Raw genomic sequence first — 12,612 nt, forward strand, 5'->3', positions numbered from 1 at the left:
ATGTACATCAGGGAAACAAACTAAAATGAAACATGTCCCCCAAATTCCCAAAGCTGTTAAAAGGTGCATTTTTTGTACCTAGGAATGGTAGAACTTTAAGCTACGAAGATTATGTTTCTTCATTACTTAAGCATGTATCTGCATGTATGAATATATTTATACATGTATCTTAAGTATGTGCATGTGCGTGCATGCACATGTGCGTGTGCAGGCATCTAGGGAGAAAAAAAGATAAATACGTAGGGTACTGATGAAACTTGATGCTTGTGGTAGACAGTAGTGTTCAGCACGCTTCAGCTGTACCATCAATTTCCAGCCCTCTTGCAGTTGGATGGGGTCATGTGACTAGTTACAGCCAATGAAATATTAGAAGTGATCTGAGTCACTTCCAGGTTGAAGCCATGAAAAGTTCTCCTGCAAGATTCTTCCGTTTTTTTCTTCCTCTGCTTCTTGGTCCAGCTATTGCAGCAACACATCAACTGTGCTCCCATCAGCCCACATCCATGCATGACCGGTCAGAGCAAAGCTCCCGTCACTCTGTGTGTGACTTGTAGTGTGTGTTAAGTCATTGATATTTGGGGTTTTCTTCTTGTTGTTATTGCAACAAACTATATCTGCAATATGCAATACCTCCAGATACTTCAATACAGATAAGCTATAAATATATGAAACCAAAGGCAAATTTAATGTAATAAATCATATACCATAAGGAGTAGCTAAGATGCCTAAGACCACATTTGGGGTTCTTTTTATCAATATGCTATTCTTGCACTAGACCCAAACTGAAGTTTCCAATGCCCCGCTTTTTAAAGTTCAACAGTCTTCTTGTTCTCATTATCTTGGAGCTCATTGCCACCATCAAAGCTTGCGACCATTATCAGACCCTTTGGACACTCTGTAGCATCTGCTCCAGGAATATCAGGTCCTTCTGGGGGTTTTTTTCATAATTTTTAGGTCACTTTGGTTTTCTTTGTTTTGCTAATTTCAAATTAGCAAAACAAAGCTGGACAAATCTCTGTCTTGGACCCTTTGCATTCTCCAAAATGCTCTTGGTGAGCTTGTCGTTATGTGGTTTTATTTCCTACCTTTGTGGGTTAACTCTCAAAAGTACATTTCTTGCTGTAACCTCTCACTTCATTCTTATCACTGCTTACGTCTTTCTGTCTATTCTGTTCCTCCATGAGAAAACAGAGGGAAAGCCTAGGAAATTTACTTATTTCTATTTTTATCATGCAAAGATCATGGGAAAAAAATCCAACTTAAACATAAAAAAAAATAAAATCTGTCCCTCTCCCTCATCGTACCCCGGGGTAACCAACGCTAACAATTTTGTGAATAGATGACTTTTCAAGGTTCCTTCCAATGTCAGGATTTACAGTGTTGGGGGGAGAAAACAGAAAGGGAAAAAAGGGAAGAAAAGCAAACATTGTTCAAGGAGGATCTCATCACTTAGCCAAGGATTTCCCCAAAGGTGCTCCAGGTCAGAGATGCACACTTTTCAGCTGTCGTTGCTGATTGGAAGAGATTTATTATTCGAGGCGTATAAAAATGTTACCGCACCAGAAGGAGACTGTTGTCTATCTTCTTTGCTTGGAGTTGTAATAAATTAGATCGGGAAGCAGGCTTTCTTGGGATTAACAGTAGATGAACTTTGCCAGCTATGGGGTTTTTAAAAGAAAAAATTAGCTCCTTCATGGTTTCACATATATCATAAAGAAGCTAGCACATCCTGAAGGCTTCCTCTAAAAAAAAAAAAAGTGATATATGGCAAACTTGAAAGTCAAAATTAAAGGAAAAGGGCCATGTAAACTGACTCTAGGAAATGTGGGAACTATGTCGATTGGCATTGTGGGGGGTGGGATGGGGGAGGGTAGATACCACCTTCTTGCTGGTATAATCCTATTTTGCTTCACTCTAACGATAAACTAAGTGTGTTCTGGTTAAATTCAGCTTTGAATAATTGCATGCTGCTGGCCTAATCTCCCCCACTGCTGTGACTGGTTATGGTGTCCTTTTTTTTTTCTCTGTCTTCACTCTGGAGTGGCATTGCTTTGTACTAGAAACAATTCCATTGCCCCATCCCTGAGAGGTTGATTTCCGTGCTGAGTGGGTTGTTCTGGGCCTGTCTCTCACATACTTTAGATGTGTGGGCATTTATTTATGAAGTTCTGTGTTATCCTCAGATTAAAACACACACACACACACACACACACACACACACAGAGAACGTCATCACAGCATGTCATCACTCATTAGATTTGCAGGCATTTAGAACTTAGGACAGTTTCAAGGCTTTAAGGGGGAAAAAAATGAATTACGTTTGTGACTAGGGCCAAATCTGTAGCCTTAGAGGTGAAAGGCCGGGCTTGACTATGGAACCAGATATACTCTAGGCCAGTAATTCTCAAATTCTTTGGGCTTGGAATCCCTTTATATTATTGAAATTGTGTTTTTATCCTTTTATATTATTAAGCTTGTGTTTGTGGGGATTTTAGCTATTGATACTTAGAAATTCAAACTGAGAATTTTTAAAAGTATTAATTAGGGGCTTTCCTGGTGGCACAGTGGTTAGGAATCCGCCTGCCAAGGCAGGGGACGTGGGTTCGAGCCCTGGTCTGGGAGGATCCCACATGCCGCAGAGCACCTAAGCCCGTGTGCCACAACTACTGAGCCTGCGCTCTAGAGCCTGTGAGACCCAACGCAGCCAAAAATAAATAAATAAATAAAATAAATTTGTAATGATAATTAAAAAAAGAAAGCCATTGTTTAAAAAAAAGTATTAAGAAACAATAAATCCATATGTTAAATGATATATACTATTTTATGAAAAATAACTATATTTTCCAAACCAAAAAAATATTGGTGACTAAAGTGGCATGTTTTACATTTTTGCAAATCTAATATTTATCTGAATAAAAGAGAACTGGATTCTTATATCTGCTTCTGCATTCAATCTGTTGACATATATTGTTTTGGTTGAGATATAGGAATAAAGTTCAGCCTCACATGGATAAATAGTTGGAAAAGAAGTATTTCAACAGCTTTTTTCAGATACTTGTAGATCTTCTTTGATACTATACCAAAACTTGACACGTGGTGATTCCTAAAGGTTAGGTGTAGTAAGAAATCTGAAACCATATCAATGAGCTTTTCCTACTCTGTTACATTAAAATCCAGTGGTCATCTTGCACTTTGAATGAATTTTTTTTACACGTGTATGATTTTGTAACATTGTATTTGGTCATTTGGGAAACATTGGTTCATTGAATTATGCAAATAGTCGAAGTGTTGACACATTTCATTTTACAGTACCATAAAATGGCATTCGTTAATACCAACATCAGTGTCATCAGGAAGGTTTTACATATTGGAAAGCTGCTAAGCTCACAGTGGCAGATACAAGTTTTCCAAAGTTCTGCTTTTGACTTGAAAGCTAGAATTCTGTCATTGGCAACAAACACGACAAATACCGTCAGTTGCTTTCCTTGAAATGACAGTCTGATTTCATTCACGACTTGAGAAAATGTCTGCCAAAAATCCAAGTCCAAGTAATTCTTTCAACTAAAAATAGCGTTCGAGCAAAAACAGAGAAAAAGGATGTGTCTAGTTCACCTGGCAACTCAGTCCCACGAGTGCTTTCCCTCAACGAGCATCACACCTCCATAGGCTGCAAAGGGTTTTATGTGTCCCTTCTCTCTCATAAAACGGAAAACTTAAAAGAAAAGATGTGCATTCAAGGGTCAAGGTTTAATCAAATTAATCATTTTACTGTTTCATCTTGAGTGAAACTGTTCTGTTTTTTTTTAACTGTGTGTGATGCTCCCTTCATTCATACAAAAGCAGCTGTACCCACCATTGCTCTTAGATCATCAGTGCAAATGTCAACGAAGTGAAAAAGGGAAATAAAGTGTCAGTATTCTTCAAAATCGTTCTGGTCTTGTGGACTCCACCCACAAGGATCTCAGGGTCCCCCCAAAGTCCCAGATGACACTTTGACAACCACAGTGGTGGACAAGCATATGGCCACCATCCCCTTTACCTCGGCACCAGCTGCCCAGACAAAGGGAGGCTTATTGAAGACAGAGACCCCCCCCTTAAACCTACTGGGGCAACGAGGGCTTTGATTTAGTGTGGGGTTTTGCTGGACAAGCATATGTGAACTAGACTTTCTGTCCAGTTGGCTTGAAGGCTTCCCAGTCTTTTCTTTCTTTTATATGTGACTTGAAACTTTTAATGTCACATTTATAGTTGGCTTGACTGCCCCAAACAAAGTGTTGTAAACTTTCCCCACCAATTGGCCATAGCTACAATTGGTGTTTTCACTTTAGAGCTTGAAGAATAGGCATCTTGTGTTCTGGTCCTGATTCGTGAATACAGCAACCGTTCCTCAAGCTCACTTTCCATGTGTGAGAAAAACCTCTTTTGACATTTCTCCCATTTTCAACTATTTCTCAAGACAAGCTGTTAGTCTCTAAGGACACTTGTTGTCTGCCACAAAGTATCCAATTCAAACATTGCATCGTTGTCTCCTTTGTTGAGGTCTGCATTTTGTCTGTCAGGTTTTTTTTTCTTCTTTTCCTTCTGGAGCTGGAAACCAGGCAGTGAGACGATGACAGGTTCTAAAAGGTCATATTTGAATAAAGAATTGTCTGTGTGCACTTTTCTTCAGAGTTGTGTGTTTTGTGTGTTTTAGTAAAGGGAGCGCTCCTGCTGGCCAGACCTGTCTGAAAGTTCCATTTTCTTTACCACTCAATTTCTCGGCTTTTACATATGAATCCCCTGAATCGATAATAAATTGTGGCAGAAAAAAATAAACGTAGGTCTCTTCTGCACCTTTAACTGTCCGGAGAGAAAAGTTCCTTTATAGGTAAAACGTGCATCTTCTCTGCTGTCCCTTTTCTTTATTAGGAAATGATTTTCAATGTAGTTTATACAAGGTACCACTAAGGCTAATTTTCTTTTTCCTAAAGGAAGAAGTAAAGTAAATAACGAGAAAGAAAAGAATAACCCAGAACACTGATTGGGTTCCAGGGAACGTTACCAGCATCTTGATAGTCAAGAATTTTCAGTTGCGTGTGTGACTGATTATTCAAACCAAGCGCTGCTGTTCGCTCCATACAGTGAGTCTGACTGTATTTTCTGGGTCACCATTGTCAGCAGAGGTTAGTTTAAACCATAGCGGATGCAAGAAACCCTGCGGACTCTCTCTTCACACAACGTCACCGGCTTTGAGAGGTGGGCAAAGTTTTGCTGCTTCAAGGACCAACACCCCCTAAGAAATTTCTGTATTTAACTCTTAGGTTAACGCACGCTCTGTGGGAGAAGGCCATTGTTTCACTCATTTCTTTTGCTTTCCCATCCTTTCATGCTTGTATCAGTTTTCTCATGATTTAAAACAAATGCCCAGAAACCCAACAGTCAAGGCAGAACAATTGCGGGCTTTCAGCGTTCAGAAGGCACCGCGATCGCTGAAATAACGCCGAGTTATTACCAAACAAAAAACAAAACCACACGCCAAACCATACATATTGACTTTCTCAAGCCACGGGATCAGTCGGAGGTGGCTTGCTTTTTGCTCTGCAGATCACGTGGTCAGGACTGCCTCGCTGCAGATGCTGGATTTTTGTTTCAAAATCTAGTTCTTACTGAGTCCTTCTCTCTCTCTCTCTCCCCCTCCCTTCTTCCCTCCCAAAGAGTAATTACAGGCTGCAAAGTAAAAAGCATTAGAACTGTTTACAAAACAGCTCAAAAAGTTTAAAATAATAGGGGCGTGTGTGTTTGTGTAAAACACAATAATGTGGATGGCAGGGGGAAACGGTACACCGTCTTTCTTCATTCGCTGCCCCACGTCACCCTCCAGAATTTAAGGCGCGGAAGGAAGCGATGGAGTCCCTTTCCTTCTGCTTTGCAGTCCTCACACTTCATCCGTGATGCTTACTTTTCTGATACCCGTTTATTGTTGAGCATCAAAATACAGACCCTCAGGTGTGTGGCGACAGAGTGGCTGCTGGAGCGGGCTGCTCTCTGATTAATTTTAGGGCAGTCAAAATTCCCATACAGATGCTCCCTCATGACATTCAAGAGAAAGATGGTGTTTTTTTGGTTTTTTTAATGAGCCCTTTGCTATCTTTCGGAAGTCCAAGAGACCAGCTTTCAGCAGGTTAGCGTTCTAAAGTGAAAGGGGCATTTTCCAACCCTTTCCAAAGTCTCCTGTGCAGATTTGCAAAGATTTCGCAGTGTTCCCCTCCAGATTTGATTTGATTTGGTTTTTTTTAAGGTGGAAGGGTCGCCTCTAACCTCCAGCCTCAGAGCCCATCAGTCATGTTGCTTTGCAGGTTGAGATCTGCTGCGGCAAAGCCAAACCTCGGTGCTGGCGGCGCTGCACCGGCTCTGAACAGTAGTGAAGCTGGTGCTCACAGTCGGAGGAGGGCTGTGTCCCCTTAGGCGCCGATGCGCTGGGGATGAGGGCTGGGCTGAGGGACCAGCCCAGCCGGGAGGAAGCATCCCTTCCCCCGGTGATTGATGAAGCACAGTTAGGAGCTTTTTGGAGGCTGGGAAAGGTTGTCCTCCCAGCCCCTTACTATGAAGTCTTTGTCAGCAAAAAGAGCTCTCCTGGGCAGTGAGTGACTTCATGCAGATGACATATGACAGCTTTGCGTTTCATTCTGCTTGATAAGTACTCAATATCGTACACAGGTGAGTTAACGCTCCCCAGATGCAAACACTCCAGTGCACTGTGGTTTCACAGGCACTGCTGGTTCTTCCTTATCAGTCATTTGTTTTCTTGGGGATGTTTAAAGTACTATTAAAGTGTGAGCAGGGATGATACCCAGATCACCATATTTATGATTATGAAATGAAGATATTATTCATGTCATTGGTTAGCAGTTCTGAATGTTGTTTCCTTCTGTCTCTCCCTTTTGGAGTACAGATTTTAAAAGTTATATCAATATATTTGTATAGATATGATTTATATATTACATTTCTATTTATTATACTTATATATAAATATAATATATAAATCATATCTATACATATATATTTATGCTGTTTCAAGAGACTGTTTCAGACCAAAACTCTGTCAAAATCCTTGACTGACGTTTCCTTTCGTATTTTTTCTCCCCCTTCCAGGACCCCATCTGCAGATGTCCTGAATACCTCTGAGTATAGCAGTTGATTATTCAACCAGGATACCTAATTCAAGGTATTAGCTCTTGTCAGAAAGCTTTTACATCCGAGCTCTGTGTTGGAAATTCTATTTTGGCAATGAATTTTGAAATCGGAAAAGTTGGAATGAGAATAAAGGACAAAAGTGAATTTGCAAAATAATCAAGCACTTAAAAAAACGACCTGATGCCTGGTAGGGTTTGCCGCTTCTGACTCATGGACAGACCTTTCTCTGCCAGTTTTTGTGCCAGTTCTCGCTGAGTTGTAGTCCTTTTTCTGCAACTGTGTCTGGGGTTTGGATTTCATTTTCGTCTCTCGCTCTCCCTTTCTCTCTGACTGCCCAGAGCTGCAGGAACCAGAAGACAGACATTTTGTCAGTTTTGCGACATTGGACCAAGCACAATGAAGTATTCTTGCTGTGCTCTGGTTTTGGCTGTGCTGGGCACACAGCTACTGGGGAGCCTCGGTTCAACCATCAGATCCCCGAGGTTCAGAGGCCGGATACAGCAGGAGCGGAAAAACATCCGACCCAACATCATTCTCGTGCTCACTGATGATCAAGACGTGGAGTTGGGTGAGCACTGGGTTTGTCGCTTGTTGGTCTCTTTCGCTCAAATGATTTGCTGGCTTGCATTATCAGTAAGAGTCAGTTAACTTTTGGGGGTTTGACACATAATGGTAGTACCTGAACCAACACCCTAGGTTATAAAATGTACTCGTATTAAATGAGAAAGCATTTGGTTTGTGTTTCAACTTGACTCTTCTGATCTTAAGGTTTTGAAGCTGGATGTGGGCTGGGAGGATGGGAAGATGGCAGGCGAGAGGAAGCACGAAACTGTAGAAGTCAAGGGTTGGATCGTGCGCCTTGGAAAACTCTTGGTCCAGAACTTTTCAAAATATTTGGGCAAATTTGTTTCAAAGAATATGAGATTATGACTGTAATTCTCTGCCCCGCATATGAGCATAGGTGGATACAAAAAGAACTTGTCGGGGCTTCCCTGGTGGCGCAGTGGTTGAGAGTCCGCCTGCCGATGCAGGGGACACGGGTTCGTGCCCCAGTCCGGGAAAATCCCACATGCCGCAGAGCGGCTGGGCCCGTGAACCATGGCCGCTGAGCCTGCGCGTCCGAAGCCTTAAAAAAAAAAAAAAAAACTTATCGATGGTCATTATTATTAAGGTGATTCCTTTATTCACAGCTTGTGATTGCTAGGGAATTGAAAGTTACAGTATTCTGCACATCCTCCCAGTAGTAATTCACTGCTACCACCCTAGACAGGATGCTTTTCGGAAGAATTCGCTCACCTGGGTTAATTCTAGAGCACTTAGAAAGCCTGCCAACATCTGGTGTTGCAGCTGAGCTTCTGTATCACCTGATTTGCTTTCTCACCTTCTCACTTTCTTTAATGGCCCAGCCCTATGGTCTTGCCCATAAGCTTAGGGTCAAGTTCTTCTAGGGTACCTAGGACAAATGAAAAGCTTGCCCTTACAGGTGGTCACCACCACTCATTTCCATTCCTGGATGCAATTCCTTGCTCTCAGGAAATCGCTCAGCTAGGCTTATCCATCATGCTGAACTTGACCGTCGCTAGTAGCTTTTAGACTTCCTGCTAGCAGAGCACCCTGGGCTTCTTTCCAGAGCTCCTCTGGCTAGGGTCTTTGAGGATAAACCCCTCCAGGCTGGAATTTGATCCACGGGGATAGGGACTTTGATTTCCAACTGGAAACCAAACCCTGGAATCCCAAAAAGTCAACTCTTTGGGTTCAGCTGGAAACAAAGGCACTAAAAGCCAGCAGAGGTAATGATTATTGGAGGTGACTTGCAGAGTCTGTTGTCTCTCACTTAACTGCTTATTTTTAAATTTTTATTATTTGGTTACGCCGGGTCTTAGTTGCAGCTGGCGGGCTCCTTAGTTGTGGCACGTGAACTCTTAGTTGCGGCATGCATGTGGGATCTAGTTCCCTGAGCAGGGATTGAACCCTGGCCCCCTGTATTGGGAGCGCAGAGTCTCAACCACTGCGCCACCAGGGAAGTCCCTCTCACTTAATTGCTTAAGCAAGAATTTTCAGGCATCATACCAAAATGAAAAGTCTTGCAGGTATGACTTTAGTATGTATGTGGCTGGTGGTTTAAGTTTTCATTCACCTACAGGTCAAGTAAAGTGAAGACCTTTGAATTCACTTCCCTTAACATCTCTCATATCCATCCTTTTCAATGAAGCCATTCTCTTCTCTCCCAGTTTTTCCCTAACTGGCTGGTCACGTGACCTGTGCCCTCTAGTCTTGGCCCCTCCTACCTATTCTTCATTTCCTGCAAGTATCTGATCAGGTCTCTGCTGCTTAAAACCCTCCACCGGGTTCCTTTACCAAGATGGTGAAGCCCCTCCCCTCTGCAGGCTGATGAGCGCCAGGCATCTGTCCCTACCTATTTCTGTAAGGCTATTTCCCTTTCCCTCACTTTTGCTCTGTGCTCCATGGAAACAACTTACACTTCCCTGAAGCTGTCTGGTGGTTTCCTCTCCCTCACCTATATATCATGCCTTTGTACATCTCATCCCCTCTGCCCGTCCCCCATTATTCCACCTGGCGAAGCCCTACCTATTCTTCGTGACCCAGTCCAGATGCCTTCCCCTCGGGGGGTCTTCCTTTACCAAAACGATCCTGCTGTCCAGCAGGGTGGAGGGAACTTTCCTTTGCACCACCTTGGACCTGCCTCCAGCGTATGACCCTAAATCCACCATGCGCTTCCATACCTGTCTCTTCCACTTAACTGAGAGCAACTAGAGGGCAGGGTAGTGTTCTATTTATGTTGTAGTCCTGATGCTGGGACTGTGCTGGGAATCTAGTAGGTGCTCAGTAAACTGGAAATGGACCCACAGGGGCCTGAAAAGGCTAACACAGTTCCCAGAAATGAATGCAAGTATCCGTCATGATCTACCTCTTCAATATACAACCCTTGTCTTTAAAATAAATTAAGGAATTGTTTGATCAGTGTATTTTTAAGAGTTCAAAATTTCATCCTTATCCTATAGTTAATGAATTCATTCAGTAGATATTTATTAAGCAGTTATTAAACACTGGCTTCTAGTGGAAGCCCATGGATATAATGGTGAAGAGTCGTCGGCCAGGTTCAATCAACCCAGCTCTTTCCTACATGTTTGCCTTGCCTTTACTTCCTTCCTTGATTTCCTACCCAGATACCAGGCTAAGCATTCACTCATTTAATCATCACAGTCGCTCTATGAAGTGGTTACTACTCTCTTCAGTTTATACTTAAGATAAATGAGCCTTAGAGAAGTTGCATAGGCTGTGATGAGCTAGGAAATGGTAAACTCAGGACCTGTATTAGATCTGGGTCTCCACAGCTACACATTTAACCATGATTCCTTCCCTCAACAAATATTTATTGAGCCCTTCCTAAAACAACCTGTAAGTACATGGTCACGCGCTAGGTTCCGAGATAACAGCTAAGATGGGTCTTGTTATCCTACTGGCAGAACAAGTTAATGATGAACCACTGTGAACCATGGATACAAATTTAGAGAAGACTTCTTTTCTCAGCAGAAAAATTCTTTTCTTGGTAGTGGGTACAGTTTGATGGAGACTTTCGCCTGGCCGATTGTAACGCTCTAATAATCTTTCTTGACACTTAACTGCTCTAGACTTTAGTTGGCTTTTGTGTTTTTTTAATCATCTTAACCAATTATTTTTTCTTTTGGCTGCGTTCCATCTTCGTTGCTGCGCGCGGGCTTTCTGTAGTTGTGGCGAGTGGGGGCTACTCTTTGTTACAGTGGGCGGGCTTCTCATTGCGGTGGCTTCTCTTGTTGCGGAGCACGGGCTCTAGGCGCGCGGGCTTCAGTAGTTGCAACACGCAGGCTCAGTAGTTGTGGCACACGGGCTTAGTTGCTCTGCGGCATGTGGGGTCTTCCTGGACCAGGGATCGAACTCGTTTCCTCTGCATCGGCAGGCAGACTCTTAACCACTGCGCCACTAGGGAAGTCCTCCTCTTAACCATTTTCAAGTGTACAATTCAATAGTGTTAAGTACATTCACGTTGTTGTGCAACCAATCTCCAAAACTCTTTTCATTCTATAAAATTAAAACTCTATACCTATTAAACAGTAACTCCCTAAACCCCCAGCCCTTGGCAACCACCATTCTACTTTCTGTCCCTATGAACTTGACTGCTCTGCGTACTTCATATAAGTGGAATCATACAGTATTTGTCTTTTTGTGATTGGCTTATTTCACTTAGCATAATGTCCTTCCTCACTGTTCATCTGTGTTGTAGCATGTCTCAGAATTTCCTTCCTTTTGAAGGTTAAATAATATTCCATTATATGTATATCCACCCTATGTCTATCCATTGATCTCTTGTTAGACATTAGTGTTGCTTCTGCTTTTTGATTACTGTGAATAATGCTACTATGAACATAGGTGTATAAATGTCTCTTTGAGATGCTGCTTTCAATTCTTTGGGGGTATATACCCAGAAATGGAGTTGCTAGATCAATAGGTAATTCTATTTTTAATTTTTTGAGGAACTGCAATACTGTTTTCATAGCGACTGCACCATGGTCCATTCCCACCAACAGTACATAGGGTTCCAGTTTCTCCACATTCTTGATAATATTTGCTGTTGGCTGGTTTTTTGATAATAGCCATCCTAATGGGTGTGAGATGTTCTCTAATTGTGGTTTTGACATGGTTTGTTTTGGTTTGATTTTTTACTTACATGTGATTATGTTTGCCAAATATTGAATAAATCTTCACCTAAGCAGAACTTTTGCACCTGTAACACTGCAGGCGTTTTGGCTTCTGTGCTTCCAGAAGGATATAACAGACTCAGAAAAGGCTTAGGAAAACAGCTACAAAAATTGTAATAGAATACTTTTCCTTTTGGAAAAGAATAAAATAATTGTATCTCTTTGTCTGGAAAGACAAAGGCTAAGAAGGATTGTAATCCAAGTTTATGAAACAAGCTGGGAAGGAAAGCTCTTATTAAGTAGGACTGGGGCCCCTCCCTCAACTTTGAGGACAAATAAAGTCAACTAGTCCTTTGTGAAAGGAGTGAAACACATGAGGCATTTACTAATAAAAGTGCTAGAACCTCATATGCGGATAACACTTTATCTTTTTCCAAAGAACATTTATTCTCATTATTGCATTTTACTCTCATTCCACCCAAGTTGGGTGGGTAGGACAGAGATCATTATCCCAGGAGGACACTTGATCCATGGAAAGATTAAGTAATTTAACCAGCGGTCCCTATACTTCTGGATTTGCTTTTTCCACAACTTGAGAAGTGGTTCAGGTTATGCCTCTACCCGTAAATAGTTCAGGTTTTTAGGCGAAGTTAATGGGTGGAGATTTACACCTTTTTTAAAAAAATTGAGGCATAGTTAGTTTACAATATTCTGTTAGTTTCAGCTGTACAGCAAAGTGATT

At 41.9% G+C, this 12,612-nt stretch overlaps 1 protein-coding gene across 7 annotated transcripts in view; it reads left to right on the forward strand.

Moving 5' to 3' along the window:
* Positions 1-12,612, forward strand: part of SULF1 (sulfatase 1) — a 161,289-nt gene that overhangs the window by 79,051 nt on the left and 69,626 nt on the right. For 6 of the 7 annotated variants that reach the window (XM_060287339.1, XM_060287341.1, XM_060287334.1 and 3 more), the window contains 3 exons: positions 4,971-5,235; positions 7,132-7,204; positions 7,512-7,741. In XM_060287339.1, coding sequence (XP_060143322.1) covers positions 7,570-7,741 — 172 coding nt within the window. In that variant the 5' untranslated portion in view covers positions 4,971-5,235; positions 7,132-7,204; positions 7,512-7,569. The remainder of the gene's footprint in view (positions 1-4,970; positions 5,236-7,131; positions 7,205-7,511; positions 7,742-12,612) is intronic. The other variant, XM_060287337.1, reaches the window with a different exon arrangement.

The sequence above is a fragment of the Globicephala melas genome, chromosome 17 (assembly GCF_963455315.2).
Source record: "Globicephala melas chromosome 17, mGloMel1.2, whole genome shotgun sequence".
Classification (NCBI taxonomy): Eukaryota; Metazoa; Chordata; class Mammalia; order Artiodactyla; family Delphinidae; genus Globicephala; species Globicephala melas.